Source organism: Centroberyx affinis, unplaced genomic scaffold (assembly GCF_046629955.1).
Source record: "Centroberyx affinis isolate AG114_WGS23_722 - 3 ecotype Tasmania unplaced genomic scaffold, CSIRO-AGI_Caff_v1 ptg000519l_1, whole genome shotgun sequence".
NCBI lineage: Eukaryota > Metazoa > Chordata > Actinopteri > Beryciformes > Berycidae > Centroberyx > Centroberyx affinis.
In genome coordinates, this window is record NW_027279168.1 from 103,353 (window position 1) to 129,442 (window position 26,090).

General features: G+C 44.5%; 2 protein-coding genes across 4 annotated transcripts in view; one reads left to right on the forward strand and one right to left on the reverse strand.

The window, feature by feature from the left end:
* The window catches only part of sulf1 (sulfatase 1), a 40,835-nt gene extending 24,360 nt beyond the window's left edge, over nucleotides 1–16,475 (forward strand). The window contains exons 7-20 of one of the 3 annotated variants that reach the window (XM_071517745.1): nucleotides 61–236; nucleotides 474–602; nucleotides 1,279–1,335; nucleotides 3,711–3,837; nucleotides 6,062–6,278; nucleotides 7,092–7,338; nucleotides 7,513–7,609; nucleotides 8,192–8,286; nucleotides 8,470–8,541; nucleotides 9,419–9,591; nucleotides 9,950–10,092; nucleotides 10,443–10,566; nucleotides 12,252–12,285; nucleotides 13,979–14,145. In XM_071517745.1, coding sequence (XP_071373846.1) covers nucleotides 61–236; nucleotides 474–602; nucleotides 1,279–1,335; nucleotides 3,711–3,837; nucleotides 6,062–6,278; nucleotides 7,092–7,338; nucleotides 7,513–7,609; nucleotides 8,192–8,286; nucleotides 8,470–8,541; nucleotides 9,419–9,591; nucleotides 9,950–10,092; nucleotides 10,443–10,566; nucleotides 12,252–12,285; nucleotides 13,979–14,012 — 1,725 coding nt within the window. In that variant the 3' untranslated portion in view covers nucleotides 14,013–14,145. Of the gene's footprint in view, nucleotides 1–60; nucleotides 237–473; nucleotides 603–1,278; nucleotides 1,336–3,710; nucleotides 3,838–6,061; nucleotides 6,279–7,091; nucleotides 7,339–7,512; nucleotides 7,610–8,191; nucleotides 8,287–8,469; nucleotides 8,542–9,418; nucleotides 9,592–9,949; nucleotides 10,093–10,442; nucleotides 10,567–12,251; nucleotides 12,286–13,978 lie in introns of all 3 variants that reach the window. The other 2 variants (XM_071517744.1, XM_071517746.1) reach the window with 2 other exon arrangements.
* Nucleotides 16,476–20,325: 3,850 nt separating this feature from the next.
* slco5a1 (solute carrier organic anion transporter family member 5A1) overlaps nucleotides 20,326–26,090 on the reverse strand; it is a 37,138-nt gene continuing 31,373 nt past the window's right edge. Inside the window, exons 6-9 of the mRNA XM_071517747.1 lie at nucleotides 23,531–23,690; nucleotides 22,099–22,340; nucleotides 21,667–21,731; nucleotides 20,326–20,783 (exon numbers count right to left, since the gene is read on the reverse strand). Of these exons, the coding sequence (XP_071373848.1) occupies nucleotides 20,326–20,783; nucleotides 21,667–21,731; nucleotides 22,099–22,340; nucleotides 23,531–23,690 (925 nt within the window). The remainder of the gene's footprint in view (nucleotides 20,784–21,666; nucleotides 21,732–22,098; nucleotides 22,341–23,530; nucleotides 23,691–26,090) is intronic.

The window sequence follows — 26,090 nt, forward strand, 5'->3', positions numbered from 1 at the left end:
AGTATTACTATCGTAATTAATTATCTAATTAATTATCTAATTATTAATTTTATTTCCCAGGTTTATGAGATGCTAATAGAAACTGGAGAGCTGGACAACACTTACATCATCTATACCGCAGACCACGGCTACCACATCGGTCAGTTTGGGCTGGTCAAAGGCAAGTCCATGCCTTACGACTTTGACATCCGAGTGCCCTTCTTCCTGAGAGGACCCAACGTGGAGCCAGGGGCAGTGTAAGACCGGCCAGTCACTAAAATCATATTATCAGGGTTCTTCAGCTTGCAAATTACATTGTCTCTTACATCTCCAAATGTTTCATCACCCCAAACATTTAATACTGCATTGTAAAAGTTCAAGAATGTGTGGGTGTAATCCTCACTTATTCAGGTAATTTGCTTTTATCAGTGTACATCACTGATGTGTATTGCAGAAGATTAAGTAAAGTTTGATGTGTGTGTGTGTTTCTTCAGGAATCCTCATCTGGTGCTGAATATTGACCTGGCTCCCACAATTCTCCACATTGCCGGGCTGGACACCCCTCCAGACATGGATGGAAAGTCCATCCTTAAGCTGCTGGAGCAGGAGAAGACTGGCAACAGGTCTGTATGGGCCCATCATGGCTATGGGAATCTGAATCTGAATCATGACATGCTGTAATGCAAATACAGCATACAATAATGGCTTAGTGTGCATAATATGTGCTTCAATTCTATTCAGTAGCCGCTATTGAGCAAATGCAAAGTTGTTCAGCCGGAATAATTGCTTCTGGTCCAGCTTTGCAAAAAGTGGGTTCAAGTGCAATTTGGGTGATTTTTCTCGGCTGTGGGGCTTTGGCTGGGATTCTTTGAGGTTCTCTTCATGAAGTTTCTCTTAGAATTTAGCTAGTTAAATCATCTGTTGTTGGGTACTGATGGAGGGTCAAATAAGACCATCCATACCCTCTGCCCTCTATTAAAATCAAGCATTGTAAATACATACACATAAATACATAAAGAAATTCAGTTCCACTGGAAAACATTTTCAGAGCAACAGAAAGGACAGAGATATTTCATTTAATGCTGAAACGGCATTTGCGGTTATTTTCAACACATTTTCAACATTTTTTCATATTCCATATTTCCCGGTGTTCACTTCAGAATGCCTCCTGACCCCACAAAGTCTCGAGCTTGCTGTGATCAACTTCCATATTGTTGGCTAGTTGTGCGACCGACATAGCTGATGGTGAGCGCACAGGCCATATGAATTCTATAAACTTTGTGCGTTTTGTTTTCCCAGATTCAAACCCAACCGGAAACCCAAAGTCTGGAGGGACACATTCCTGGTGGAGCGAGGGTAAACTGGTGTTCTTTATTCCCTTTCCACACCACAGGCACATCCATGTCATTGCAGAACATCGTGTGTCGCGCAAATCCGACAAAACATTTCATTGAACCCAAGATGTGTGAGGCCCGTTGCATGTTCCCTCTTCCAGCAAACCAAGCCTCTTTTCCCAGTTATTTGTTATCTGACAGACATTTTCTGACCACAGTCGGCTTGGAAGGCAGCGCTGGTGGAAGGGGGATCGAAATTTTCTAGGTTGTTTGGTAAAGCTATAAAAGGCTGGCACATTATGACAGTTCACGCAAGAGGCGCTGACACATGTGTAACCAGGCTATTCGATCAGTCATAGGAAAAACAATCCAAGTCTTTGTCCTCTGCAGGGGCCTTGCATATTCAGCGCACCACCAAGACACTAAACTTGACTTAGCCCGCTGTCCTTGCACTGCCGGAGACAGACGGAGGATACATTACAGTAACACGGTAGAGCTAGACATGCGCAAAATAAACAAGGGCTAGCCAGGCTCAGGATGATATTACCTGAGGAATGGCAGGAAGGCTCGCACTCAATCCGCTCACAGGACATGTCACCAGCTCCCCCAGTGTGGAATTCAGCCGCTGCGCCACGGCCAGCACCTGACTGTTTCCTCAAGACTGTTTTCTTTGTGGCGCACGCACTCGCATACATGCTGTCACGCACATTTACAAACAGCGTCAGTCCTTTATTTAACCTCTCAACGGGCACCAGAAATATATCACCTAACATGATACGTCCTATTTCGACAGCCCACTTTTGTTCACTCAACATGCTAAGCTGCGCTAATGCCAGCGGTACACTGTTGGAAACCTGACAGCTCAGAGAGAAATAATCCCATCAATCTCCTCTTCACATGGCAGAGGTGGCCAAGCAAAAAAAAATAGAGAAAAAGACGGCACAGGAAGGAGAGACAGAGGGCATAGGTAGGAAAAAGAGGCGGGAAGAGAACATCACTGGCTGTGTCCAGAGCTGTGCTGGCAGTGTGTGTAATGATATATTACGTCTTTCGAGAAGCACTTTCGTACAGCTGCTGTTTTTCTCCACCATCATTTCCTCACATCCCCACTTATTTGCCAATGGCCTGCTTGTCCCCTTGCTATTATTCTCATCTCCTTCCCACTCATTTGCTCATGTGCCAGCGACTGCATCAACATCCGCAGACACGTGTCCAAGAGTTTAAACGGAGAACCCGTTAGCTCTGCTGCCACTAATGCAGATCAGTCTCCTGCTGGCCTATGTTTGTGTGACAGAGGAACTGGCTCGCCCGTGGACCGCTGTGTATGAAATGAAAAGAGCGTGACCCCTGACCTGTCGGGGCTTTAGCTCTTTTAATCCATTCTTCCATTAATCCACACTGTTTATGAAGGCTGTCTGCTGGCGCTCTATTCTCTAAGTGCTGAGATTAGCCTCCACAGACCTTTCACTCTATTACTCAGACACAGATGTAGCACTACAGAGCGGACAGTCACACACAGTAGCTAATGTGTATCGCACGGTTCTCTCGTTGGCCATGTGATATACTGTATGATTTCATATCCTCACATTACCTTGTAGTACCTCTGAGTCTCGTGAGACGCTGACTGACAGCTGGGACCGACTATATACTGTTTGAGAATCCAATCATCTACGTAATGTAGCCGTCAGGGAGTGACATAGACAACAACTGTTAGCGCTTTAATCACCCTTGGCTAGGAAGCTAGAGAAAACAGCCAGGCCAGTGTGTGAACATTGGCTGTTTTCCCCTGGCCCGGCACGCCAGACAGGATAGGACAAGACAGCGGCCCGACTCTAGAAGGGGACAGGTTGTTCTTTGCTTCGTCGTCGTCGTCGTCGTCGTCGTCGTCGTCGTCGTTCTGTCTGTAGGTCTTGAGCAGCCAGGCCATGTTGGCAGAGAGCTGGCAGGGGTGTGTGTGTGGAGGGGGTGGGCGGTTGGCATGGGGCTTAGCATAGGCTTGGCCAGGACCAGTAGTGGTGGCGGTGGTGGGAGGGGGTGGGGGGTGGCGGCTGAGGGTGGTGCCAAGCCAAGGTCAAACAGCTTGGCCTGGAGCTGAGCGCTGGTGTGAGGCTGAGCTGTGCTCCGCGCCCGGGCCTCCACTGGCAGACACAGACGCTACGTAGCCTATCCATTCACTGGCTTTGACCATGAGAAGCACACAGCACTGCCATGACAGAAAATAAAAAAGTGAACACTCCTTATGTGAATAAAACTCTGGCAAACTGTGCTCAGTTTACTAAGAGTGCTGTACTTTGACTAGTTGTAGTGTGTATAGACTCCCTGAATAAGTCCATTGTTTGATGCTGATGTCATGCTCAGTTTTCCCCCCTAATTCGGTTTACCTATTGTGCCGTGCAGCAAGATCCTGAGGAAGAAGGATGACTCCGTGAGCACACAGCACACCAACAGCCTGCCCAAGTACAAGAAGGTCAGAGAGACGTGCCAGCAGGCTGAATTCCAGACGCCCTGTGAACAGCCTGGACAGGTAAAACAAACATACATGCACACACACAGACGCACACAAGCACTTATTTCCACAAACCTTTGTGAACCTTTTGTGAATAGAAGGGAGTTCCCCTCATATCCACCAAGTCATATTTCCTCAGTTCTTTTCCAATAGCAGAGGTGCATATCGTTCTCAAAGTGCGCTCTCTGCTTGACATAGCCGCTGTCTGGCGAGCTAGCGTTCTGCAGAGCCACAAGTCAAATAGCCGTTTACATCAATTGGTTTATAATTGGACGCTTTTGCACCGTTTTGTGGTGGACCAATTTGTTGGGACTTCCTTTCATCTGTGCCCATTAATTTGCTGGCAGAACCTGTTAGACCAACAGTAAGTGGTATGTGGCCGTGGAGCAGACAGACCTGAACAATACAAATTGTTACAATTTTCAGGTAGCATTAAATGGCAGACAGGGTTTCTGAGGGGCTAACTAATGCAATCCAGATCCCTTTTATGGCCGCATAAGTGTGTAACACTCAATCAGTTATTAAAGACAGCAAAGGAGAGATTCTAGTTGAGCTCAGCTGTGTATGTGTGTGTGTGCAAGTGTAAAAGTACACTGTGAATGTGTATGTGTGTGTGTGTTCTAGCACCTGTAATTGTTTACAGTATACACCATAATGTGTTGCTGCATAGCACAAATGAGGAGATTTGGTCATAAATGGTCTGTCTGGCATGATTTAACATAGCCTCCCAGTGAGCCGCCTGAACCCCAGCGCTCCTTACAGACATATAGGGGAAAGTGTGTTAGTCTCACTGACAGCTGGCCAGTACTTGATCTCATTGTCTTATTCCTCCTTTCCCTCTCTCTCTCCTTCTCTTCATTTTGCTCTTCCTCTCTTTCTTAAGAGAGCTTAAAGACTTAAAACCCTTCATAAACAATTGGAGTGCCCTTGGTGAGACAACAAGTAGTTAAAAGGGTCTTCAAAAGGGACATTGGGCCTTTAGTGTTGAACACGGTTAAGGTTAGGATGGGAGAAGTTTTGTTTTGGAAAAGAAAAGAGAGACTTTGAGTTGCTGCCTTTTGGATGTGACCACATGATGGTGGTTTCAGATATACCAGATTTTTTTTCACAGAGAATAGCCTCTGTTGTGTTTTTGACCTGGAGCTGTTGTGGTACTTTGGATATGGTCATGTGATAATAGTATGGGTTTCTTGTGGGTACGCCAGATTTACTCACCAGGGACATTGAGCAGCCTCTGTTATGTTTTGGAGGTACATGACAGTGTGAATGAGTTGCGGTACTTTGGGTCTTCCACTTCACCACTCATGTCTCAGCTTGCATGGTCTTCGATGTCTGCCCCTAGCTAACCACTCCCCTCCTCCTCCTCAGTTCCCCATCCCTCTCTGCTGTCCTGCACCGTTGCAATGTGACTGTGGTGCCTTAAAAGCCATGAACAGAAGGGAGGGAGAGATTGTTTTCATCCCTGAGTGACAATACATCTCTCTCTCCCTCCCTCCCTCCTTGTCCCATGCTGATATAACAGCTCCGTCGGGCCCGTAAGCTGTTCGTCACTATATGAGACTTCCAAAGGAAACGCGATCTGCCTTACGGCCCTTTGTTTGGACCCTCGTTCCCACACTCACTGCTGATCATCTGCACTGTGCTCTGCAGATGTGTCTCTTCCACTTATGCAAAGCCTAACTAGCGGCACTACTCACAGCAATTAGCCTCAACTTTCTTTTCTAGTGGGAATGGATGCTGAGAGAGACAGGGAGGATGTAGAAGAGTGCGTGGATATGCATTTAAACAATTACGCCGGTGACGCACTTGGCACCGACATATCCAGTGGAGCAGTCAGACTGATAGGGGTTTCTACATTGTTTACAGACACCAGACAGATCCAATCCATCTCATGTGGTAGTTTTGGTTTATCTTTCTTGCCGCTTTTGGAGGCCATTCTTTCCCACAGGCTGTCTGAAATTTGCCTGACATGTCTGTCAGAAGCCCTTTTGTCTCAGGCAGTTTCTAAAATCAATGCAAAACAGAGGCCATACTTTTTCCATATCACTTACATCCATGGTACTTTAGTGTCTATGCCAAATATTTTTCATTGCCAAAGTAACATATGGCAATTTCTGAAAGGGATACTGATTAGGGACTCTTTGGATTTTATTAATTTCTGGGAATCTAGACGTTGAAACAAAGTACTCATGACAGAATGCTATTTCTCCCTGTTTAATGCTGCTTTGTTTGCTGTTGACAGAAGTGGCACTGTGTGGAGGAGATCACAGGGAAGTGGAGGATTCAGAAGTGTAAGGGCGGCGGGTTGAAGCAGAGCTCCAGGAAGAAGGCCCGCAGCCTCAGGCCCCGCAGCAGCTACAACAACCGAGAGAGGGGCTGCGACTGCGGGGACGAAATCTACAAACCCTCCCGCTCAGAACGCCGCTCCCACCGCCAGTTCCCTCCCTCGTCTGGCCAGCGTGAGTATGCACGGGCACTGCCGACTGCAGATGAAAAGCCCTGGGATACATTAGGCATATTTGTGGAAATCATGATCAGTGTGGGCTGTCTTCAGCAAATATACCATGTAAAGTAAATTGAAGGCATGGTGGATAGGGCACACAGGTAGGACCACAAGTAAAGCCTATTATTTTTGTTTAAGTGTTGTGGACAGGCCATGGGGCAGACTGGTTGGGTTGACATCCAACTTACACCAGACTTGTCACACTGTATTATGTCTGTTTCTCAATGCCAATAGGAATAATAGCAGAGTCTGCAAGGGCTTAAACCATGATTTACTGTAATGGATTATTTAGGCTCTAAAGGGAGACAGATGCACGGTAAAAGCAAACATCCTGCAACAAGTCCTGGAAATTGTTCTGTGGATGGTGCCTTGTGCTCGTTGTGGGGATGGTGGTTTAGAATGGTTTGATGCCATCTAGTGCAGCCTGGAAGAGCTGCAACTGAACCATGAACATCTAATAATCCTCATACATGCGCTCCAGACTTCGGTCCAATATGCTGCTTCTGAGCAGGAACAATTGCAGTTCAAGATGGGTGGGGTTTACTTCATCAAGATGGGTGGGGTTTATTTCATCAGGAAAACTGAATTAGAGTCAGTTAAGTTGTCAGTCATGGAAATATACTAAATTGACTGTAAAATGCTTTCCTAAATTTTTTTCCTTTTCTATAATTTCTGGCACTCACTGTATTGTCCCACCCATCTGGTAGCAAAGTAGGATGAAGTAGACCATAAAAATACCGCTTGACTCAACTTTATTTGTTTTTTGCAGGCTATCGTCCCCGTTTTGTCCACACCCGGCCTGCCAGGTCCCTGTCTGTGGAGTTCGAAGGTCAGATATATGACATCGACCTGCAGGCAGATGACCAGTCAGCTGTCCGGCGCCGTGTCATCACAAAGCGCCACTACAACATAGAGGACCCTGAGTTTGACCTGGGGTCAGATGACGGCTCAGAGGAAATGCTGGCGGATGATACCAATGCTGTTGGATACCCCAACTCTGTGAAAGTCACGCACAAGTAAGAACTCTAATCTCAATAGGTAATCGTGATAGTATCAGCTCTCCATTACACTTCAGTAGTGATGAAAAGATGTTGGAAAACAATCAGTTCTGCCTACTTTTGGGATCTACATGGGTCAGATAAGTCTATCAAAAGAGCAGTGCATGAAAGGTGTGTGTGTATCTCCCTCAGGTGCTACATCTTGATGAATGACACTGTCCACTGTGAGAGAGAAGTCTACCAGTCCTCCAGAGCCTGGAAAGACCATAAGAGTTATGTGGACCAGGAGGTGAGTGCCAAACTCAGACCATCAAATCACCAAATGACATGCAGTCTCACAATCTGACCGGCCAGGCGCTGTAGCTCTGGCCCTCGCACTCTTCTCTCCTGGTTGCTTGTCATGTTAGAGATCAAGGAATTTTTCAGGAGCTGAGAAAAGCAGCCTTGTTTTAAGCTTGACCACCATGCATTTTTGATTTTATCCAATTATCTGCCATCCCTAGGATGGTAGAATTTTCTCAACCCACACAAAACCATCTAATCTTTCAATCAAAGTCAAAACATGAAAATCAACAATTGGAGTTACAAGGTTTTCACTTGACAACAGCGTTATGCTACCATTGCTGAAATGCCTAAAACATAAAATGTGAATGGAAACAATCATTTGTTTGAAAATCTGATTTGATCTAATGCAGGGAAATATCAATCAATTTTAAAGATATTTTTGGAAGATCCTCAGATTAAATGAGGAAAGGAGGTGGAAAGAAAAAATATTTTTTTATGCTAGTCTAACTCCCACATGCAGGGTAATAGCAGATAAGTATTTCGTTGTTGTTGAGTTTAATTGTGTTTGTTGCATATTCAATTCCAGATTGAAGCGCTTCAAGACAAAATCAAAAACCTCCGGGAAGTGAGAGGCCATCTAAAGAGGAGACGACCAGATGAGTGTGACTGTGGAAAGAAGAGGTTAGTTGTCTAAATTTGACCTCAAAAATACCTTTTCTTCCCCCCGTTAATCATTTTCTCTTATAGAATTCAAGTTATTTCCATTTGTAGCTTATTTTAGGCCTTATGCCAACTCCTTGTGGAGTCCACAGATGAAAGTTTTCTGTCAGGTCCTTAGTCTCTTTCTCTGTTTATTAAAACCAGCTACTATAGCAAAGGAGACAGAAACAAGGCAGAGAGATTGAAGAACAAGAATGATCAACTCCATCCATTTAAGTGAGTTCCTCTTCCCCTCTAATTATGGGTTCGCCCCCATTTATTATCATCCCTTTCCATACTGATCAATACTGACCGTGTAATCTGCAACTGACTCGTAGTGTACGTATATTGCACAGACCTCAAATATTATAATGCTGTTTGACTGTATGTTGTTGATGTAACTAGATACTGTTTGATCATTGGCAGAAATCTGCATGGTCACCGCATGCCTGTTGTACCCATGGGGTATTGTGAATGTTGTCACTAAACTTCACCTTTGTTTAGATGACTTGTAGATCTCAGATTGTACTAGTCCAGCATGTGTGTATGTGTGCTGTGATGTGTTTGAAGATTTGTTATGTGACCTGAAAGCACCAATGGGTTTCTAAGGAGCACTTGCATTTCATTGGGTGTCCGTCAGTGGGGCTTAAACGCCAAAGCAAATGTATGGCCAGGGACCTATTTTGTGTGTGTGTGTGTGTGTGTGTGTGTGTCTGGAAGTGATTGAATGAGCCGCATGGAAAAGATAGAATGACTCAACAGAGGGGAAGTCAGTCAATCCCTCAAACACAGTGATCAACTTGCACCAGGAAACATTGGGAACAGATTATGCCAATACAAAGCAGCTGTTTTTTGCAGCGACTGTTGTGCGTTTAAGCGTGCGTTTTAAGGAGGAAGGGGGACAGTGGCTAGAATGTCATCCCAGAGAAAATTGGACATAGTGAGAGCTTAAACATGAAAGTAAACAGACTGTCATGTCCTGGCACCAGCGCTGCCTTCTGGAAGTTCCCTCCAGAGGTTCCACCACTGTGGTTACTGGCACCAGAGAGGATAGGGGCTGATGTCATCTTTACATCACTCTGTTTTGTAAATTGCTCATGTTTTTGTCCATCAGGGAGGCTGCGCAGGAAGTCGACGGCAAGGCCCAGCTGTACAACGAGATCCGGAGGAGGAAGAAGGAGAGGAAGGAGAGGAAGAGGCAGAGGAAGGGAGATGACTGCAGCCTGCCTGGTCTCACTTGCTTCACCCACAACAACGACCACTGGCAGACTGCCCCCTTCTGGAATCGTATGTTAACTGTGCTGCCAGCTCCTCACACTGCTTCCCAATGCAATACAAGTACAACTGAATACAGCATGGTCCGATACCTTTATCACCCTTGTTTACTCAAGCAAGATGACTATGAACACATTCATATTTACAGAAATGGCCTGTGGAAGTAGCTCACACCTGGGAATTATCCAATACTACCACAGTCTGTTTGCCATTAAACAGCTCCACTAGCACCATTGGGCCAAAGTGCTCATGCATTCATTTTGTACACTTTTCTTTCTCTTTTAACTCTAAAAGGAATTGTTCTATCCAGATATTGGTTAGTAGTCCCAGCAGGACTGACAACAATGACTGACTCTCTGTTATTCTGTAGTGGGTGGATTCTGCGCATGCACCAGCTCCAACAACAACACCTACTGGTGCCTGAGGACCATCAACGAGACCCACAACACACTGTTCTGTGAGTTCGCCACCGGCTTCCTGGAGTACTTTGACCTCAACAGTGACCCCTACCAGGTGGGTGAACTCTCCTGTGGTATAATCCACAACTGCCTCCTGTCATTTAGCTATGCTTCCTGTCTCTGTCTGTCTGTTTTCTCGCTCGCTCTCTCCCTCTCTCTCTCCTCCTCTTGAATGAGTTTCCTGGGCCCCTGGGTTATGAAGCTTGCTGAACCCATAAAGGGTCATGTGAAAGTGTAAATCTTTCTAAATGGTAGTTAGGAGGTTTTTATGTGACAGCAGCGATATGCAACTTCCATCTTTGGCTTTCTTGGAGACAATAACACACAAATATAGAGGTGTGAGACTAATAAATGTCTTTGTGTGCTTGTGTTATGTGTGTTTGTGTGTGTGTTGTACATGAGCAGCTGACCAATGCAGTGTATGCAGTGGATCGAGACGTGCTGAACAGTCTCCATGCTCAGTTGATGGAGATGAGGAGTTGTCAAGGGCACAAGCAGTGTAACCCTCGCCCCAAAGGCCTGGATACAGGTAAAAATACTCATAACATCCAACCTATCTATCTACCTACCTACCTACCTGTCCTAAAATATACACTGAGATAGGTGGACGTACGGTATGGACTGGTATTACGGGTTTAGTGGTAGTTGTTGTGTTGTGAGTTTGAGACAACAACGACTGAAACAGATTTTACACACAGAAGAGTTAGGTTGAAGTTGATCCAATTAATGTGTTGAACAGATCATAAAATTTAGTTAAAGCGTAGTTAAAAGATTCATGGATACACCCTATGGTCATAGGGTGGTCATATTGGCAGTGTGATGCTGGTTTGTGGCATTAACTGTGATTTCAGTCTAGTCTTCTGCCGTGTTCTGAATCTGTTTCAGTCTCAGTGGTGTGTGTGCATTTATCCGCATGCTGCATGTGAATGGGGATGATGATGTATGCCGAAAATTTCAGGTGAAGGTCAAGGAATCATCACTGAGACCCGTGTGTGTCCTGTTTGTGGATGTGTGTTTGATGTTTTCTTGATGATGACACACACACATACACTCAAAGATCCTTCTTTCTCAGCCCTCATCCCAGCACCTTCTGCTCTCCTGGGACCTGTTGTCTGCCTACAATACACACAGTCTACATATACTGTATTTCAAATTGAATTGTGCTGCAGATATTAAGTTTGCACATAGAATTTCTTTTTTGAAGTCCAGCCCTTCAACTATAGGGGTGTTGCACAGTCGAAAAACAAGCGCTCACTTAGACCATGTTAGCATTGTGTCCTGGCCATCTGCCCCCTTGTGACTCACTGAGTGTTGGAGATGATATTTGGAAGATGCTGTCAGCGCAGCAATTGAGGCTGTCATTTTACATGAGCCTGTCAAGCATCACTGCTCTAATCAGCCACATTATTTTTTTACCACCACCACAGGGTCCAAGCATCCTCAAGAGCAGACATCCTAGCGACGACGGTTAATATGTAATGTCTTGATGACCTAAGCCCATAAGGATGAGCTGTAGTGTTTGTGTGTGGCATGAACTGGCGGCGTTGTTTATGTCCTGAGGATAAAACTCCATGTCTGTAATTACTAGCTGGAGAGCGGAGCATCGGAGTGGCCAAGCTGCTCTCACAAACTGGTTGTGTTTCAATGCTGGCACGCTGGAGTTGTCAAAACCACGCCAGCACAAGTCACATAGCAGCCTGAAATCTCATACTTGCACTGGCTGCCCTCGCGTTGGGTATCATGCCAACTCCTTGAACCAATGAAATTGCTGTTGTGGTTACACCGAGCAATGTTTTTGTTGGAAAAAATAGATTATTAAAACTTAACTGTCGGATGAATTGGATCCAGGAATTACTTGCATCTATTTGCAGAGTGTGACTTAACCATTGGACGCCATTATCACCTGACTACTGGATAACCTTGTGCATTTTGCCTCCAACCACTCAGTTCTGATCAATCCTCATCTCTCCATCCAACCCAATCATGTGACCCCTCAAACTTTCCTCCCTACCTTCCTCCAGCCATATCCCCTAAGTTCCCCCTCCTTGCACCCTTCCTCACTCCCCCCTTCTCGTCATCCAATAATTGCATTTCTCCCTAGGGAGTAGCAGCTGTGCATGAAGAAAACTTCAATGTGAATGAACCATTTATTCCCCTCCCACATCTCCTTGATGCAAAGCATTAACAATCAATTGCTTTTATTTTTCTGATCAGGAGGTAAAGATGGAGGAAGCTATGAGCCACACAGGTATCCACAATTTTTGTTTCTCTTCAGTGGCTTTTCTTTAACACCTGCATGGGCCGAACTGCCTCATTCCCACTAATATCCATCCATGGAGTGCCGGCGCTTGATCTGTGGCTGCATGCTGGGGACACGCTAACAATTCATAACAGACCTTTTGAGTTTTTTATTTATGTACTTATGAAAGCAGTTTCCTTTGTTGTCACTCCTGTGGGCACCATCTCTCTGCACCTTTATCTGCTGTCTAATGTCAGTCTGCAGATGTTTGAGGCTACTTGAACATACACTCATATCAGCCAGTTCATTTGTGCAGTAACTCATTCTCTGCCTTATATTTTCACACCTTTGCTTGCGAGTGCAGAGGGCGCAAATTTTATACAAATTGTATCGCCCAAGTTGAAATCTAAACACAAAGTTGGCACTTTCTGGTAGTTTTTGGCTATTCTCAGGATAGCATGGCTGAATTTAAAAAATAAAAAATAAAAAAACCATACGAGGAGGTGCTGAAAATGTGCTTTTACCTGAGACCCACCTGAACATCAAGTGCACGGGAATGCAAATGCATGATACTGTTATCATCTCCCTCATGCATCACATTCTACATATTAGCTTTAACTTCATCCTCCATGCCAGCCATATCCACAAATAAACACAGTCATCACCATATTATGTGCTAGCGTAACATGACATTTAGAATGACATTCATTTTTGCCATGGCATTAGCTAGTGGTAGAGTGGACACTTGAGTTGCCGTGACCTCTCTGTCCTCCCGCTGACCTCTGCCCTTTTGACCTCTGTCTCTGGCACCTGCTTACCAGGCAACAGCAGCATCGAAAGTGGTCAAAGAGGAGACCAAGCCTCTCCTTCCTGTGAGTCTCTAAGCCTATGTCAAACCATCTCCATTCTCTTTATTTTACAGTTGACACATTCACTCCACATCAGAGCTTGAAGTAGTTGCCGTAGTTACAAGAAAGCTGATTTCACAAGGAAAACCAACCAAAACAGGCATCATTTTTTTCAGTTTGATCAATTATTTTTTGTCTTTTCTGAATTGGCTGTATTGACATCATCAGACTGAGCCCAACTCTGATTTAGCCTCATGCTCTGGTTTTGTTTCATTTGCTTCTTCCTTGCTAGTATTTTGAATTCATTTATCTTTTTTCTGGGGATACACCACTCAGCAGCAGGCTCATTTACTTCATTTTGCTCCTGAACATTCTCCTGTTTTGCAGAAGTTGATCACTTTTTTTTCCTCTGTTTAATTCTTTGATTCCAGGTTGCCTGGGTGTTTATTTCAATCCAGCCCAGGCCTATCATTACTTCTGCCATTACTTGTTTTGTTGTGAGGCTTAGCCAATATGTTCAGTTTATTTTGATGAAGGATCACAAAATGTTTTTGTTTTTTTCAATCTATCTTTCTAATATGAGCAGCATGTGTTTGCACTACTCATGGCTTCAGCATAGTGTGGGTGCTGTGTTTATCTAGTAATGCTGCTTTGAAGTGTGTGAGTGTATTTGTGTGTGCGTGTGTGTGTTTTGCCGGGGCCACTAACCCCATGGAGCTGGCTGCTGTAGTGAGAGCCGGACGCTGGGCATGACTGCATGCTGTCTGAGCAAACTTGAAAAAGAGCTCCCTGTTCTTTACTGGTGCACTCCTCCACACCCTGACAGTCTCCCCTTGTCTCTCTGTCATCCCCAGCACACAGCCAATATGGGACGGACGACAGGGTTAAGCTGCCTAACTTGACAGAGGAGGAGGTGGACTGGCAGGGACTGGAGGATCTGTATAGCATCAACGAAAGCCTGTATGAATGTAGGCCTGACTACAGCCCCAGCCCGGACGACTGGGCCAACTTCCAGAAGGATGTAGATAATATGTTTGCACTGCGACACATTTTTAACAAATTCAACCAAACCCATAAGCTTGACGACTCCTCCCTGCCAGAGCTGGGCTCCGGGGCCGGGGGTGGGGGCCTCGAAGAGGGCAGCGGAGGAGAGTTGGCGCCAGCCAGGGACGTCTGGCCCGGCCTGGTCACGGAGGCTCGCTTCACCACCCCCGCCCCCAGCAAAACACCGTCACCACCACCCACGCCCAGGCTGGAATCTGTTGTGAATGACCTTCCTGAGAGGCCCATCGACAGACACGGGGCGTCTGCGATGTCGCCGTCATCGGCGACGGCGACGATATCATCATCAGGTCCGAGGAGGGGCGGGGACGTTGTCCGCAGCGACGTGTGGGCCAGGCAGCTGGAGGAGATGGACGGAGAGGGACAGGTGTTTAGTGGGAACGGACTGACGGAGCTGGAGACGCGACACGACCTCCTGCTGCGCACTCACAACAGCCTGCAAGCCCAGCTGGAGCCCGGCCCCGGCCCCGAGCGGAGCCCAGGCCTGGGGCTGGGCCTGGAGCCTGAGGAGGAGGAGGACATATTCCAGGCCCAAGGCTACCTCCCTCTCTCCCCGCAGACACTGAGGCCCAAGGTGCAGCCCAGCACCACTGGGAGCCCCCCCGCCACGCAGACTGGCGCCCCGCGGAGCGTAGGGGTGGTGCTACAGGCGCCGCCTCGACAGGCGCTGCCCCTCACCCTGGACTACGAGGGCAGCGGCTCTCTGCCTCAACCCTCCAATCAGACCCTCTGAGGCAGACGCATGCGCCAGCTGGCCACTGAGCGGCTGGTCGCCATAGAGACACAGAGACACAGTGACTGGGAGACGAGCTCGCCAAGAGCAATGGCGAGTGATGTCACCTCAGTCAGAGTCAGAGCTGTATTATGAGTATTAAAGTTATTATTTTTTTACAGGTGCTCCCATTTATTAGTAAACAGTGTTATGTTGTTTTTTCAAATATATATTTAGAAAAGAAAAAGCCTTAACGCAGCTAAACTTAAGTATTGGAATTAAAGATGTTAAATTCCAAATGGATAACACCATTGATGTTTTTAATATATATTTTTTATGAAAAACAGATTATTAGAGTGGTGAAACCATTTCAACGTCTGAATGGATAGTTAGCATTAGCCAACTTTAGGTACGCTCCAGTCTTGGAACAGACTAGTCATCCTACCCAATCACAGCGCACTCCATCATAAAGTAACCACTCACCAATTAGATAATGGCAACATTTTGACCCCAAATGCACTTTTGAACATTTCCACATTATGACCCTCACCTTCCACTGTTGTTCGGCTTTGAAAAATGTGTCCACTGTGAAACCAGATTTTATGAAATTATAATTTCTATTGACTACTTTTTAAAACAAAGACAAAAACTGGATTGCCACTTCTGAAAAAGTTACAAAATGAACATAGATATGCTTCATGAATAATGGTTTTGGTTTTGTTTAATGTTTTTGGTTTTGTTTAATGTTGTTTAACTTAGATATTTGCAAGTAATTCGTAGTGTTTGTTTTAACCTCCTTGGACTAGCAGAAATTTGTCTCATACGGCAGTATGACTACCAGAATATTTAGACAATCATGGGAAAGTATTTCAAAGTCAATTTACTTTTATGATTGACAGCTTCCCTGACATCATCTGAATTATCCAGCTGCAGCAAACCCAACCCATCTGGTACTAGAAACAGGTGGGGGGGGAAATGCTAAGAATTACTTGCAAACACTGGTCTGATTAGTTGCACCATTGCATCTGCTGTTGTTGCAGAGTTACACATTTTTGTTACATTTTAATTTGAATAAATTAGATTTATCATTATTAATCACAAAGGCTCACACAATCACCAGGGGTTAGAAAACATGTTCATTGTGTAACTTTTTTTGAAATGTCGCCATATAATCTTGTGCTGTATGTTGTAGTGCTTTGATAATCGAGAGTATAGTGTTGCACATGGCCAATTCACTTTGAATGTAGTTGTATAGTCCCATAAAACTGGTTATACAACAGTACACTGTTACAGCTTTGTCTATGACGGTATAGTCAGTATATACACAGCAGGCATTGCATAAAACTAAGTGGTCCAAGGCATCGTTATTCTATCTGCCAGTGGTTAATCTCTGTTGGGTGTGACTCCTTGATGCCACCCAACAGCAACATACATAGATGTACCTTCTGCTTAGAAACCACAACTGTTCCGCAAAAACTGGTACTGTTGTTTTTCTTGACAATGTGTGTAGAAGTATTGCAACAACTCTGGTTTCAGGAAAGCCATGAAGCTGTTAAGAAATAAACCCTTCCAACCTTCATAGTGATGTTCCAACATTATTTTTTACCTTTTTAGTAGCTTCTTTGTGATGAATTAATTCAGCACTTTTATCTTTCCACCTCACCTCTAACACAATCACACATAACATTTCTATAAACACTCGCTTGGCACCAATGAGGTCAGACACAAAGTTGATTTTTCAATTTTTAATGACAAATATCAAGTATTCAAGGCATTTGTAAACCAAGTGTTCACAAACATCAATTAGACTTCTGCTCCTGAGGAACACAAAGCAAAAAGAGCTCGACTTTCAGAATACAGCTTCAGTCCATGAAATGAATTCACCTTCAGTTCAAATACTGATGAAAAGAAAACGGTAAAGCAAATCTACAGTCTACCTGAAGTCATCTGTATCGGAGTAGTAGTCCAGGCATTTGAATCGCAGGACACTGAATCCCAGCTAGGTGTAGTACAGTACAGGGGAGGATGAGGGCCGCAGCAGGCGCCGATCTGTACAAACACACACCAACCCCTCTGCCTTACTGTGTGTCTGACCCACCGACACACACACTCGCCCTCACTGTCACGGGATGGCTATGGAGGTACCAGCTGATTCTCTACCCTTCCCTGCAAAGCGTGCCCTTGTGCGGTTCACTCGGCCTCACTGTTGGAGGGAGATGCTACTGAGTGCAGAGGTCCGTTCTGGATCTGTTGTACACATTTCTTAATTAAACCACAAGAGGCCGTGGATCACAGAGCGCCTAAAACCCTTAGCTGTTCTTACATTACTGTAAATCATGGCCTCCAGTGGCTTATTGCCTTAATAAAATGGTAACACCATTCTAACTTAAAAACAATAATGTTTATAATGTTTAAATTGGCTCTTATGCACTCACAGGTGTGCGTTTACCAAGTATTTCACAACGGCTTTTAAATGCGATTCAGCCAATCAGAACTGAGGACTGAACTATTGAGTTTTATAAGCAGCCATGAGGTGGAGTGAACAGACTGAAGCTTTCCAATCACATTAGCAGGGGACCTGATCAATAATCCTAGATTGGCACTCCTTTTTTGAGCGTGTGATAAATATGGAACACTGAGAAGGGTAGAGAATCATGACAAATGGAGATATAGGGGCATTCTGGGTAGTGTAACTACAGTATATCAATCAACTCAATTGTATAGTCGTCTTTACAGAAAGAAAAAAAAATACATTGCAATAAAAACAACCCCCCCCCCCCCATTACATAAGCTGAACTCAACCCTTCCTATGTGAATACTGTTCAGGCACCGAGAAACAAATTCACTGTTGTTTCCTTGTTTTTTTTGTAGTTTTAAGTCTTATTTTTTGTTTAGTGTTATTTGACTACAATGTCACAGGTTAGTTCATAAATAGGCTTCTAACTATGTGTGAGCTCTATAATATGCTTCATTTAATTTGTCAATATTTACACGATGATCACTTAGGAATATGTAATTTGAGGTACTAATTCACGATAATATTAAGATTAAAACCCATAATTTGGCATTAGTCACTGCAATTACCATTTGACAATCTTTACCTTGCAGAATACTGTGAAACTTGGACAAAAATGTTAACTTTTGAAATGTAATCACTGCACAAGATTCTCTATTTCTTCGCAAACCTTTAACAGTTAAAATGGATTCATGCTGATCTGAATATAAAATACAATTTATTTATGATTAGACTTATCTTGGGTTTCCACAAAACAAAAAATCTAAGCTCTAAGGCTGGATTTACACACTCCCAAAAATGTGACTTTCTGATCACGTGCCACAGATCTTTTGTATGCATCTGAAAACAAATACATGTGACACTAGGCAATGCAATTTGTGTCTTGACACATAATCCATTTTTTTAACAAGGGAAAGAAAGGCCAAATAAGTTCAGAGAGAAACACTACCATTCCTATTCAAAAAGGGAAATAAATCCACAGTACAGGCTACATGAAGGTGTAACATTAGCCCAAGTTAAGATGACAATGATTTCAGAATGAGGCATCAGCTAACATTCAATACTCATGCAAGCTGCTTCAACATACCTCTGTCTAGACACACAAATCTGATAGAAAATGGTATGTGTAGACTGCATCACCAACCTAGCAGATATAACCAGAAGATCGACTGCAGAGTAAAAGCAGCCTGAGATCATCTTTCAACTATTGTCATCAAAGGAAACGATCATCTTTGTGCTTGAGGATTCTTTGTGGCAGAGTGGTAAATTCAGCGCAGTGATTAAGTTTAATAATTAACCTTTTAACCAAGATTTTCATAGTACTTTAGGTCTGACTACAGCAACATCCACTGGCCTTCTCACGCAACCATCTCTCTGTCCACCAGAGGGCCCCAAACACCATTAACTGAATAATCAAAACGATGTCAGATTACTCCTGTTGATAAAATGGGCTTCATTGTTTACATGCTTGCTGCACTACTTCTTAAAAGCCTAGACTACTAGATAATTACTATGTACATCTGATGACCATTAGAATGGAGAAGCCATTACAATACAAAGCCAAAATGATGCATCTCTTCCTGATCGTTGTAATGGATTAGATAAAATCTCAATTAAAAGGTGGGCCAGATTTGTTCCAATACAGCAGTGTTCAAACATTACAGTACTTGTTTTCATCACATTTCTTAGATCTCCTTGGTAGTTCTTGTTTCAAGTGTGGTCGCATCTTTAGGACCTACAGTAGCTTCAGCACATGGTCAGAGATGAGATACATTACTTACTTTCCTTGCTCCTATTTGCCGCTTGGCTAATTGTGTGATGCAGTGTAATAAGATATAGATTTCTTGCTTATTGACAAGATTGATTTTTTCATAGAATACATTAAACACTGTACCATTGGTGCTTGTCGGCTTTAAGCTACGTTAACAAACTTCTTCCTCCACTGCAGAGCACCAGGCACTGACTCAAGACTGGTGACGACTGTTCCCAAACACAGAAGAGGGAAACTAAGCAGAATACTGTCCCTCAACTAAGAGGACAGTGATTGGCTTTTGGGTAGCTAGCTATTTAACCTGGTAGCTAGCTTTATACTGAACTGGCCAAGACAGCCTGAGAGGCACTGTTACAAAAAAAGGAAGAAAAAGGAGGTGAGTGGATAAAAAAGAAATCCCACTTTTGTCCATCTTGAAGACACAAACATCACATCTGGACTTAACCAGAGGTTTACACCGACAAGTATGACTAGAGAACTGGAGGAACGGCTCATAATGTACAACAGAGAGGGTTGATATGTTCCCACCTCTTATAATGTATGGAACAATGGGATTAGCTGCTAATGACATTCAATGAGCTGACTACAACGTGGTGGTATTTTCTGTGAATGAACGCGGGAAGAAAGAGGTACAGATAGGGAATACAGAGTGCGCTGTACAGTACTGAGAAGGGAGGAGCTGTACATAGGATCTTGCATAGTACAGGTTTATCAGTTGTGCTTTAGACGCAGTGTTGATGATGAGTCATCTGTCTATTCCCACCAGTCAGTACAGAGGAGATTATAATGCCCTGCCCCTTTTACAGTAGCACCATGTGATGTCTCGTTTACATCATCCAAACCTTGAAATGGAGGTCTGACCTTCTGTGGATGCTGTGTGTGGCTGCAGCTGATGATATGCTCAGGATCGAAAAAACAGGTCCATTGGAGCATCTTTCGGTCTATTATCACGGACAACGATGACCAGCCCTTTAAGTATGGCGGGCGTTCTTGTCAGTCCATTGGTGTCTCTGCCTGTCAGTCAGAGCTTCGGAGCCCCGCCCCGGTGTCTGATCGGTGTAAAGCAGACACCGCATGGCGCAGAAACAGAAGCAGGAAGGCACATGCCACGACGGACTCCAGAGGGAGGCTTGGCCTGTTCTCAGACGTGGGCGGAGCCTCTGTGGTGATGCGGCAAGAGGATGGGCGGGGTTATTGCTTTGAGGGCGTTGCCGGGGCAACTGAGGCTGCTGTGGCCACGGTTAAGCAACAGGGCGGCGGGCGGGTCGGGCCGAGGCGGGATGAAGACCGGACAGGAGCGGGTGCGGGCGTGGCTCTTCTGGCCCCCGGCGTGGCAGATGAGCTCGCTGACGGTGCCCAGCGGAGGCAGTCGCTGCCGCCAGCGCTCCGCTCGCTCCTCCTTGTGCTTGATGGAGTACCAGGTGAGGAAGATGAAGATGAAGCCGACGAACTTGAGGCTGGCGGCCAGGCCGAAGTAGACGAAGCGGAATGAGGTGACGTCGTACTCCCAGCATGAGCCGTGCACGCCGCAGTCCTGCTGCCACAGCATGCAGGTGGTGTCTATCACAGCACCGAAGTAGATGGGCGTAGGGATGTAGGCTGGGGGGCGAGCGAGAGAGAGAGAGAGAGAGAGAGAGAGAGAGAGAGAGAGAGAGAGAGAGAGAGAGAGAGAGAGAGAGAGAGAGAGAGAGAGAGAGAGAGAGAGAGAGAGAGAGAGATTTCATTTTATTCACAGAAAATGATAAGCTGCTATGACGCAAATAAATAATGTCACTCGCAGCAAAAACCTTGGATGTGGTTTAACTGTATTGCAATACAGGCACCCCACCACTTGGTGGCACCATTTTTTTTAGATTAGAAATACAGTATGTTACCATGTTGACCCAGCACTGCCAGCAATGCAAAAACTTCTTCTTAGACATGCAGTATAGTGAAGTTCAGCTTCACTATGCACTTTTACTGTACTTGTGCTGCCTCTGGGTTTTTTTAAAATCATTATAAAGATCCTATCCCTGCTCCAATTTTATAACCACATGCAAGCGCACACACACACACACACACACACGCACATGCAAAGTCCCTCCTACCACCCACACACACAGTTCTCGGGATGTTTTATGACACAGGTGATTTGACAGTTATATGTTCACATAGCCATACCAAGAAGATCCGAGGCATGTTAGGGCACTGCTTACTAACCCCTGAGGCTTTTCTACACCCATCTACCCAAAAGTTCAGAAGCAGACCACTACGGTGCTGCATTCCAGTCTTTCTCGAAAATTGTGAAGTGGTAGCAGAGAGAATGGAGAGAATGGAGAGAGGCAGTCTCCTCCACTTCCTCTACATCTCCTCTTTATGGCTGAAGTGGATATAATAGATTAAATCAATAAGGGATCGTAACTTTTCACCCCGACTCACCAGGTCAGAAAAAGTACGTGGTCGTAATATTTTGTACACTTAGTGCATGTGGTCTGGAACTTACCTAGAGTTCGGAGCAAGACAAACTGCATCCCAAGAGCAAAAGGCCTCTCCTGCTCATCAACAGACCTGACAAAAGAAGAACACAGTATATAAAGTTAACAAATTAAAGTTCCTTAGTCTTCACTGTGCTCTGAAACTCAAAGACTAACATTGGCACATCCCAACAAGTGCAATAAAAGGGATGCAAAAAGACACAAATTATGCTAAATTTACATCCATTCATTAGGTCGGACGGACAGATAGAGAGAAAGCTAGACAGCCATTTTGGGCAGAGAGGACACTAACTGCTGTGAGACACGAGCAACCAGCTGCTAACCAGCTGCAACAGTAATCACCCCTCTGCATCCCGAGGGACGAGCCAGGAAAAAAGACGAGTCTCGGAGAGGATAATTAAACTTGTCTCTGACAGTGATTGACAGAAGCGGCCCCCTACCTGAGTGTGACGATGATGGCGGAGGGCTGGGCACAGGCGGTGATGAGCGTGACGATGAAGAGGAAGATGAGGAAGGGGATGAGGGTGTTGCAGGTGCGGTCGCACTTCCCCGACACGGCGTAGCCGTTCTCATTCAGGTAGGTTTTCACTATGACCAGCTGCAGCTGGTTGCCTTGGCCTCCAGAGGACGGGGTGATGACCTGCCTGCTCTGCACACAGCCGCAGTCTGTGTAGTTCCTGATCTGTAAACACAGCCAGCATGAGACGAGTACAGACATGAACACACACATATAAGCATGCAGTGCACACACATAATATACACTCTCTCTCTCTCTGGCTCACACACATACACACCAGTGTTCATCTTGTCATGAAGTAAGTAAATATTCTGTCCCATGACAATATTTGAAATGATTTTATTTCATTCTAGTATTGATGAAGAAAGCAGACGTTTTTCTCCATTGTTAAAAGTTGTTCTGCCCATTCTACTATCTTTATCATAGTAATACCATTAAAATGTATCTCCTCAGTATCTGTGCTTTTTACCCCTCGGTGTTTTGACAAATTTTCTTCCTGGCAGTTCCATACAGTACAGTATGTTGTGTTGATGTGTTTGATTACCTGGACTTGACTGATTAAATTTAATGTTTGACTTGATTCAATTTATTCTCACAAACAATGACTTTTTCACTATTATTGAGTTGAAAAACAGAAAAAATTGGAAAATGTTTAAATGTTGCAGATGTAACCTAGACTAAAAGATTGGTGTTATTTTTTGAAGTGGAGGTATTTTTGTTGACTATAATAAAATTATTTTAGTTGACTAAAGGCTATTTTAGTCTGTAAATAATTGATTGAATTTAATCAATATGCCATGACTAAAATCTGATTAAATTCGAAGGCTATTTTCATCAGAAGACTAAGACTATAAGTGAATTAAAAAATGTGAAAATAAACACTGACACACACACATACACAGTGGGTGGCACCATAGGTGTGGTGCAATCATTCCGTGATCTAGCAAAGAATCTAGACATTTCCTTTCCTCATTTTGTTATCATTTCCTGTCTGACATTGTCGTGGAGCCTGAGACTTCCCGTCTCATATTTACTTTTGGGGATATGGGAGGAGAATGTATATTTCTGGTTAAGGCTGTTGCTAGAAGAAACACAATGGGTTCACATACCATAATGGCACGCATAGCTCTACGAAATCCATTTATTTCTTCCACATAAAAGGCCTATATATCAAATTCTGCTGAGGCAGGAAGGTATAATCAAAGAATATTGTATCTGAAAAACAAAGAAGCTATGAGTGGAGCCAGCATGGGTGTGTCACTATAAGTCAATGCGTGAGCGTGCGTGTGTTGTTACCTACCATGCAAGTGCAAGTGTGTGTGTGTGTGTGTGTGTGTGTGAGCGTGAGCACTCACCCCGGTGCTGTCATTGCCCACAGTGCTGCATCCGGCCAGACAGGGGTTGAAGTAGGTGATGCCGTCAGAGCCGCAGACCGGAGCGTACTCATGGATTCTGCAGCCACAGTTCACATTGCAACTGCCTGTCAGGTTCCTGTGGGTCATCGTCAGGGTCGGCCTGCACAGACGGACAGCGGAAAGGTGGGGGAAGAACGAGAGAAACTGATCAGTTCCACACGGAACGCATGGCGTAATATATTTAGTCTTCATTGCATTAATTATTCTTTTTTTTTTTTTAAAGGAGAGTAGGCAGTCCACCCATCTGTAGTATTTTATTGGGACTTCTGCATTTTGTGTTTCTTAAAATTTAGACCACATTTCCCATAAAACCCTGTTGCAAAGAGAATGTTGTTACAGAGATAAGCTAACATGAAATTTCAGTTAAGCTGTATTTGTAAAGTAAGGTTCCTGTTTTGTGCCATAAAGCAATATCCCTTTGTGCTTTAAAGCAACACAGCAATCCAACCAGCATGAAGTGTAAAATGTAGCGTAGAGTCTGGTACAGGCTGCCAATCTTTTCAGCAATGGGCTCATTTGTTTACTTTAATTACACTAATGTCTCAAAATTAATTTTAATATGCTACACATAGCCACTGTAATTAACTTCAATTTAGCCTTCCACCAGCTTTTACAATCCGAGCGTGATGATCGTGACAAGGAGAGAAAGAAAGGAGAGAGAGACAGGAACAAGAGAGGGGGGTGAGAAAGCGAGACCTCCGCCGGGTCGCCCGGCAGTGTGGGAACGGCCGCTCTAAGCCAAACAGGTCCGCTGCTCCGTCTAAACTGGGAGCAGCGAGGCGAGTCCTGGGTTTTCTCTGGGAGGCTTCGCACTGAGCCTAGCGGAACAGCCAGGGACAGGCTCTAACACAACACAGCCCTGGGGTGGTGCTGAGACACACACACACACACACACACACACACACACACACACACAAGGACACACACATGTACAAACACACACCTACTGCCAATTCCAATGAGACAACATCTCTTTCCCCAAGTGTGTAATTGGATAGTGTGTGTTGAAATGATTATTTGTGTCATGTCACGGTGGGTCATTTAGCCCGCCTGCCAAAAAACACATTCTTCATTCTTTTCATGACAGAGGTTTCAAAGAATATTACATTATTACAACATAAATAAAACCTCTCAGTGTATTTCATTCCCTGCAAAACGGGAAGGAATTAGATATTATTTTTATACTACCACTTAAGTCACTGAGCCATCGTGTTCTACAAGACCATATGGTGATTTTATAGTGGCTGTCATAGGAGTAAAGTTAATTTGTCAAATCAGCACAGGTTAAGAGAGGCACTAGAGTTGGGCTTGTCCTGACATAACAGTGCCACATTCCAGGACTGTGTGTGTGTGTGTGTGTGTGTGTGTGTGTGTGTGTGTGTGCGTACGCAGGCACATAAAATGGCATCTACCCTGCCAGCGTCCCAGTCTCGCAGCACTGATCGCACATGCCCTTTTCCCAGACAAAGCCTCGGCCCTCATTGAACCCTCCAGATGTTGTGTCGCTCTATGCAGGCTGCACCGCATAAAAACCCAAACAGAGAGCCAAGGGACACAGTGGCTTAATCTGGTTTAGCACTGCAGAACAGAGCACAGGGTGAATGTCTGCCTTCCTAGTATGAGAGAGAGAGGGGAATGAAGAGGAGTCTGTCCGCCACAAAAGATCAAGAATGCGTCAATGTTTAGCAAGAACAAGTTTTCTATGTGCCGTGGAGAAGTGGGTGTCATGGAATAATCTTAGGTGTGTTGATTGGAAAAAAAAATGGAGGTCAAACAAAAGTATTTTCTTATATTCATGTTTTCACCAGGTGAATGCATTGTGGAGCTTGTGCAGCATGGTAGCTATATTATATGTTTTACTAAACAACACTGAACACCATTTTGGATCACATTGTTGTGTGGAAATATTGCCTGATAGCATCACTGTTGTCATTAAAACAGAGCCACTGAGACTGAAAAGTCAACTGAAGAACAACATTTGCGAGACAGTGACCAGCCTGTCAGTGGGAGAGAGCAGAGTCTAGACTCAGCGTGTGAGTACAGACAAGTGGCACAAAGGGTGGGCTCAGGCTAAACATTCCTCATGTGGGTGCTACCAGTGAGTGGTGACCAGTCCTGTTCATAATGAAGAGACCCACAGGCTCACAGGACCCTGCTGACCCCTCTACAAACACTGACTCAGGTCATTAATAGGTCACATATGAGACTTAAAAGGGGAACTCTGACTATTTGGCTCTTTATAAACTCTTTGATCAACTTAATATTGTGCAAAGAAAAAAAATGGTAGCAGTTTGTGCGTTCGGTGTTAAGTGTTCTGTGGTGCATGCAGTATGCTTGTGCTTTTGAGAAGATGCTGAGCTTGCTTGACCATGCTTAAGTGTTATAATGCACCGAATGAATCAACTAAACAAATACCGGACATACATTAAACTGCTATCAATGTCCTTGATGCACCATGGTAAGTTGATCAGAGAGCTTATTTGCCAAAAAGTGTATTACT